General features: G+C 47.8%; 1 protein-coding gene across 1 annotated transcript in view; it reads right to left on the bottom strand.

The window, feature by feature from the left end:
- Positions 1 to 1,290, bottom strand: part of LOC136525865 (probable transcription factor GLK1) — a 9,759-nt gene extending 8,469 nt beyond the window's left edge. The window contains exons 1-3 of the mRNA XM_066518712.1: positions 524 to 1,290; positions 289 to 429; positions 3 to 96 (exon numbers count right to left, since the gene is read on the bottom strand). Of these exons, the coding sequence (XP_066374809.1) occupies positions 3 to 96; positions 289 to 429; positions 524 to 1,078 (790 nt within the window). The 5' untranslated portion in view covers positions 1,079 to 1,290. The remainder of the gene's footprint in view (positions 1 to 2; positions 97 to 288; positions 430 to 523) is intronic.
- Positions 1,291 to 7,610: the final 6,320 nt, after the last annotated feature.

Genomic DNA, 7,610 nt, shown 5'->3' with positions numbered 1-7,610 from the left:
GCTCCTCCGGCAGCGTACAATCTGTCGCCGCTGCGTCCAGGTCGCTGCCTCCACCTCCCTTTCAAGCATGTGCTTCCTGTGGGAACGGTACTTCTGCTTCAATTTAAATAGCAAATCGATCGTTAGCATAAAACAAAGGAAATATATATGCATGGTAGGCCAAGAACATGATGTAATAATTTATTCCACAGGCAGTGAAAAAAAAAGTTGGATCGATGCTATATAGTGTATGGATATGGATGGAGGATCCAGTGAGTGACGCTACTAAGCTTCACGGGCGGCACGGACCTGCAAATGACTGGCAATGTTATGGCGCGTGAGGGAGTCGATCCCCATGATCTCGAGTATCCTGGACGGCACTGCCTTGTCAATGCCCAGCTGCTCTACCGCTTGAACGAATTTCCGGTGAAGCTCCGGCGTCCAATCCACCTGTAAAAATATATCACCACATAGTATCATCCGTCATCACCCGACGACTCAACCTTTACATTTAGGGCTTTCAATTGCTGGCTAACATGCATACCTTTGCTTTCTTCTTCCCGTGGGAGTGCTTGTTGGACGACTTGTGACGGCTCTCAGCCTCCTGCGACGACGATGTCGTCGAAGACGGTGACTTTTCGCCCAGAACGGTTTCACAGCCGCCCTCACCAGAGTCACCATTACTGACGACTACCTCCTCGCCCTCGGCATGGTTGCACTCTCCCTTCCCTTCTTCCACCACATCTTCGCACGTTGTGACGTTGTCCTCGCCAAGGACGACACCGGGACAGCACGGATCCACGGCGCCTATGTGCACCGCGTCTGCTAAGGGCAGGACACTGGGCACCTCCTGGTCCATGACGCCATCGCCGGCGGTGGCGATTGCCTCAAAGTCAGTGATGAAGATTTCGGCAGGGTCGACCTCGAGGTCCGGCAGCGCGTCTCCGTCGTCGTCTTCTAGCCTGAGGAAGAAGTCCCCGAAGTCTATGTCGTCGACCGTGAAGTCGAAATCCAGGTCCGACACAGGCCCGACGACGATCTCCTCCATCTCTTTGCTGCCGGCGGCGCCTCCACCGCACTCCTCCACATCGGCACACATCACCGGCGACACTGCAAGCTTCTCAAGTGTCTACTAGCCAGTATCTAGCCACACTAGGTACACTTGGATCGAGTTGGAGCTCAGGTAGCTCACGAGTGCAGTGCAGTGGAAGGAATGGCCTGTTAGGTTGTTGTAACCTGTCTTTGCACTGTTTTGCTGTTGAGCTAGCTGGTACTAGTACTGACCATTTGGTGCGATGGCAAGTCAGTACTCGGCTACTCGCTCCCTGGGGAGTATTTGGGGCGGCGAACGGCGAAGGGAGGAGGGATATCGACCACAAAGCTCGCAAAGATTTCTCTGAATCCTTTGATGGGTGGCCTTGTCCGCGAGGGCAAGTGCAGCTTGGTGGCTTCTGCGAATTATTGCGGTCTCGTAGCAAGCGTATGCCTGTGTGTGGACGAGTGTTTTTTGGAGCCAGTTCTTTTTTTTTTCTTTTTTCTTTTCGGTGATGCTACACTGGGAGCGAGAGGTGTGGACTCGATCTCGTGAGAGAGAGGCGACAAGAAGAGAACAAAAGATGACAGCGGCTGCATGTATATCGGCTGGAGACTGTCTGCTCCTGCTGCATGCTCGGTCCCCTGCTCATGGGCGTTTTTAATAATAATGTGTGACAGAGGGCTGTGAGTTCAGAAACGCGTTCAAATTGTTAACTTTTCGATATATGAGGTGACAAGCTGACAAGGGCAGCAGCAAATGAAAAGGCTGTAAATCAAGCACTTATTCAGCATGTTCGCTTGCTCGTAAACGATCATAAATTTCCAGTCAGGAACAGTGTTTTTCTCTCACACCAAAACAGTCAACAGTAAATAATCCACGATCTACAAACTGTTAACTTTTGAGTTTAGCTAGCATTGGAAATTAGGAATGTTACACCTGGATCGATCAGGCACAATTATATTGAAAGGTTAGGCTCCTACCGGCTCTAGCTTCTCTGACGCATGCACTACAGCAGACGCGTGCTTTGCGAGTGCAATTGCACTCGGCAAAGAAGGCTTTGCACTCGGCAAAGCCTTTGCCGAGTGCTGCACTCGGTAAAGAGCTGTTGGCATATCCCTTCACGGCAAAGGCTTCTTTATCGAGTGCCGCATGTCGGGCACTCAACAAAGAAAAGCCGCCGTGACGGCTAGGTCACGGTGACGGCCCTCGGCAAAGAAATGTGTTTTTTATTTTTTTTAAAAAAATGCTTTGCCGAGTGCCTGCATCTAGCAATCGGCAAAGCTTGTTTTTTTTTGGGGGTTTTCTTTGCCGAGTGCTGTAGGTAGGCACTCGGCAAAGCAGTTTTTTTTAATTTTCTTTGCCGAGTGCCTTGCCTATGACACTTGGCAAAGCTGGGAAGCTTAGTGTCCCAGATTCCCAGCTTTGCCGAGTGTCATGGTCATGACACTCGGCAAAGAAGTGAAAAAATTCAATTTTTTTTTGGTTTTTAATTTTCCATCGTTGCAAACAAGATATACATCATATATATATATATAACACAACTATATATCACACAAATGTATATCACAATCCACCACAAACACAAACATAGCATACAAGTATCACAATCTCGACTCACAAGTCCAAAGTCCAAACACACAAGCATAGTTCACAAAGTTCACAAGTGCATTATATCACAACGGCTGCCATTTGAAGCTCACAGCGAAGGTCCGGGTTGGGATGGCCCAACTGCGATCCCGACGACCCTCCGAGGTGGTTCGACGCCGCCCCCGATTGATGCTGCACAAAATAGAAGAGATTGCACGTGAGCGACAAGAGAAGAGATAAATATGTAAGATAAATATCCGCCACCACCACCACCACCACATCACCGCCATCACCAACACTTCACCACCAACACCACCACACCACCACCACCACCACCATGAGCACCACAACACAGTGACCACCACACCACCATGACCACCACACCACCACCACTAGGTTTCTCTAGGTTTCACTAGGTTTCTCTAAGTTTCAGCATAGAAAGTAAAACTTCATACTTATACTCACCGGGGTAGAATCAGGACGTTTTGGAGGTGGATCTAGAGCAAGCAGCGTCTGTGGGATCGCCCAACCTTGTTGCTGGCCAATTTGCTGCATGAACTTGATCATCTCGGCCATCCGCCGCTGATCTTGCTCCCGCTGGGCCTCCAAAGCCTGTAGCCTCTGCCGCTCAGCCTCCCGCTCGGCCTGCAATTCCTGCACCTAGGCCTGCAACATTTGACCCCAATGTTTCAATAATGCATAGGTAAGGTATGTAAAAGTCAAAGAACGATGAATAAAATAGGAATGCTTACCTAGAGTGCCGACACCGCGGTCGGCCGTTGGCGTATGGGCACACCTGAGCTCATGCTCGCTACTCGAAGCTGGTAGAGAGGAGGAGTAGAGGCCATGTCGAGGACGCTATCGCCAATCTAGAACCGGCCATGCTTCTTACCTTGCCCCACCCTCATCACGAGCTAAGTATCAAGGCGCTCCTCGGTTCTTAGATTGTAGCCTGGCCCATGGACTGACCTTGCCGCCTCCGTGTACGAAGAGAGGCGGGTGTGGACGCTGGAGTTGGTGTACGCCTCAAGCGGGGCATCTAGGTCGTACTCGATGTCGGCCGTTGCTTTGCCCATGTGAGCCAGAGCATATGCCTTGAGTTGACCAACTGGCTGGCCACCGTGTGCATCCGACTACAAGAAAGACAACAACATGTGGTTAGAAATGATGCAGAATTGAGCGCGTCTAGATTAGAGCAATGGCGGAGACTTACATATGCCTTTGCATATTTGCTGAGGCTGCGGCTGCCTTGATGGTGAGGTACACCTGGCATCTGCAAACGCCTGTCGCGGGCCTCCTCGTGCTTCTTCTGCCAGTCCCCGTCCAACCAGGTGTCCACAATATATTCCCAGCAATCGGGGTGGGTGGCGCACCAGCTTGGAATCGCCTACAGGACATCAAGTAGACGACATATCAGAAGATCAAATTTGGCATACTTAATCTCAAAAGAAATGAATATTCATGTTTTGTATTTACCTGTATGTACTGCTCCCTTGTCAGTGTCATCCGTCTTGCCTCCTCTTTGTTGACACGCCTGAGTAGGAACTTGGCGTTGTAGTCTATGTGGGCCTGGAGGCGGGACTCGTAGTGCAAGTTCGTGACACGCCTTTTACAGGAAGCGTAAGCCACCTGATACGCACTTTCCTCCTGTCCCTCCTGAATTCTAAAGAAGTCCTGCATAAAGACATGGGGTATCCATTATTTTATTTCAAGAATGTCCAATGAATGCGAGGAATTGAGGAATGTAGTGCAAGAAAGACTTACCCACAACTCCCTAATCACCCGATCTGCCTTGTTTCTGCAGCGGATGCCATTATGATCTAGAGCATCCTGCACGAGGACATAGTGGTCGAACGTCCAGGCCGGCTCCCAATCCTGATCTCCTTTCCTAACCAGGGCAGGGAAGTGTTCCTTGCACAGATGTCCTAGGATGCTATTCACATTGCGTGCCGGGGCCGCCTGGTCCACAAGCACCCATTTCCTGCACAAGTGGTCCACAATAGTTATTAGTTATTATTATGATTTTTCAACATATCAAATGAAGAACATATGAAGTTACTTACCTATCGCCCACGGGTGCAATCAGTGGGCGCCTCTCAATAGGTATCGATCGCTTCGGGAGCTTTGCCATACCTCGTTGGTAGGGCTTCGACGTACCAGAGGAAGTGGAACCTCCTACCGTCACCGCCTCCTCGTCCTCCGTCGTTGGAACCGCCTCCTCGTCCTCCGTCCGTGGACCCCTGTCCCCGTCCACCGTGTGCTGAAGGTCATCGTCATGCACAGAGTCGCGTCAGGAGCTACGCCCGTGGTCAGTCAACGGCTCCTGCCTGGGCCTGCCTCTCGGCCTCCTCGGCCTCTCTGACGCTTTCGCCTCCTCAGCCGCCGCCATGTCCCTCCGGTTGGCATAAACCGAGGGGCAGCTCCTTCTAGTGGGTCCCATCACCTGCAATTAAAAAGAGTAAACCAGTAAGTACAGATAAACGAGACGTACTTAGTAAGAGATGCAAAATAAAGAAAATGTAATTACAAAATAACATAGTATTACATGTATTTCTAATATTCTTCATGATCGGGATTATCTGGACGATAGGTATCGTCATCACTATCAAGATTGTCCAAATCCTCAACAGCCTCATCCTCATCGTTGTCATTGCCTAGTCGTAGTCCATCAAGCATTTCCAAGTCCTTCGGATCATGCACCTCATTTGCAGCGTCCTCGTCAACAACCCATTCCTTGTCTGCTTCCATTTTGATCTCTCCGATTAAGTCTATCTCAAGCATCCCTGGTAGCCCCTCTTCTTGTTGATAGAACTCTCTGTCATGCGTGTTTGGGTTCAAGTTGTAATCATAAGGGTTTGGGCGAGGTAATCTACCATGTGGTGATACCTTGTGCACAATATACCAACCTTGAAGACGTGGGTCGGTTTTGCAAGCATATGGACAATAATAAACTTGTGTGGCTTGTTGAGCCATAATATAGACATCTTCTCCTGGATAGAAGGAATCCTGTCGAGTTTCGACTATCCCAAGTTGATGGGACTTTCTCGATACTGCAGGATCAAACCACTGGCATTTGAATATGACAGGATTAAGTGCTTTGGAACCACGGTAGTCGAGCTCGTATATTTCTTCAACTGTCCCATAATACTCCTCCTGATCAGTGCTGGGCGTAAATACTCCGGTATTTGTGGTCCTTGGATTGGGACGACTCTGCTCGTACCTTGTTGTGTGGAAGCGATATCCATTCATGTCATAAGCGATATCCATTCACGTCATTCCTTGTGATCACATGTGGAGATGTCTGGGTTTTAGGCATCGTTCGTCACAACTTGCTCGGAAACTTCTAAATTTTTTACCACAGCCTCTACATGCGATGACACGACACCTCGACAAGTTTCATGATTTTCGGACTTCGTTTGCATTTTATATAATTAAAAAACACTTTTTTAACAAGTTGGTGGTCATGTTTCGTGAAACAGATGTTCGAAATTTAACGAATGTCCCTGCACACGGCCTCAAAATACACTCAAAAACATTAAAACCATTTTTTGAATCGCTAAATTCCAATATTTTATGCACCTGTAGTTCAAATTTACTTTTTCGAGAAAAAATCAAGTAAACATAAAAAATTTAAAAAATATACCAAAAAGTCATAGAAAAGTTCCAAATTGAAACATGTGCTTCAAGGTACTGTATAAATGCCACAGAAAAAATTTGAAAACAAAAAAAATACTTTGCCGAGTGTCGGAATTGGCACTCGGCAAAGGAACCTCTTTGCCGAGTGCCAGGCCAGACACTCGGCAAAGACAACACGTTTGCCGAGTGCTAACGGCCAGCACTCGGCAAAGGATGACAGAGGGGCCACCGGCGTCGCCTGAGGTATTTTGCCGAGGGTTATTCTTTGCCGAGTGCCTGACATTCGGCAAAGAGGACGTTTGCCGAGTGTTTGGCACTCGGCAAAGACGGCCTTTGCCGAGTGCGGCACTCGGCAAACAGCCTCTTTGCCGAGTGCCCGTGTTTCGACACTCGGCAAAGCGCCGAGCACTCGGCAAAGAGCGTGTCTCCCGTAGTGATGCACTGTGTTCACCAAATATTTTTTAGCCAGATTGGTAAACCAACATAGAATGAAATTGTCATTTTAAGAAAATGCTAATGAGATTGTCATCTATATCTGGAACAACATGATTGTCATTATTGTTTGTTTATAGTGACTAGAAGACTTTTGGAGGCGGCTCTGATCCATTTTGATCATGTTCAAAATTTGGAACGACAGTATTATCATTGTTGTTTGTTTATAGTGACTAGAAGACTTTTGGAGGCTCTGATCCGTTTTGGTCCACTTGTGTAACATTCAAAAGCACAAGACCTTCACTGATACTCTACATAGATAAGTCCTCATAAAGCTATTCCTAATGCTTTGTATCAGCCCTATTTCTGACATTGCTGTGTTATAGAAATACAAGTATGATACAAGTGATCAGTGGCGGATGCACGATGCGGGATAAGGGGGGGCTAAAACAATGGAGATGTTGATTTGCATGAAGATTTAATGGTGAAATTAAGCTTTTGCTACAGTGATTAGGCTTGAAATCAAGAAATTAGGGGGGGGCTGGAGCCCCCCCAGCCCCCCCTATGGATCCGCCGCTGCAAGTGATCCAATATATAGTATCTTGGTGTTTTTCGTAGGAACCTCAAAACAATTAATTGTTGTGTCTATTCTAACTATGACAATGGGTAATGTTGTTTCTAGTTTTCCAGCATTAGTTATGGAGCCTAAATTATCAACATGTTTGGTTCTTGTCCAGGATAATACACTAGGACCAAGCAATGACGCCAAGTGTTCGATTTTAAATGCTTAGGGACCTGTTTTGCTGTGCATCAATGCACTCCAATCCACATAGGTGGAGAGGCATTGGGGATGAAATACCTTCTAAAATTTGGATTGGATTGGCGTGCAGTCAAATAAGCCCTAGGATGGATGCATATATCTAGGATTCTAGGTCCCAAG

The sequence above is a fragment of the Miscanthus floridulus genome, chromosome 19, assembly GCF_019320115.1.
Source record: "Miscanthus floridulus cultivar M001 chromosome 19, ASM1932011v1, whole genome shotgun sequence".
Classification (NCBI taxonomy): Eukaryota; Viridiplantae; Streptophyta; class Magnoliopsida; order Poales; family Poaceae; genus Miscanthus; species Miscanthus floridulus.
This window is presented reverse-complemented; position numbering and strand designations above follow the sequence as displayed.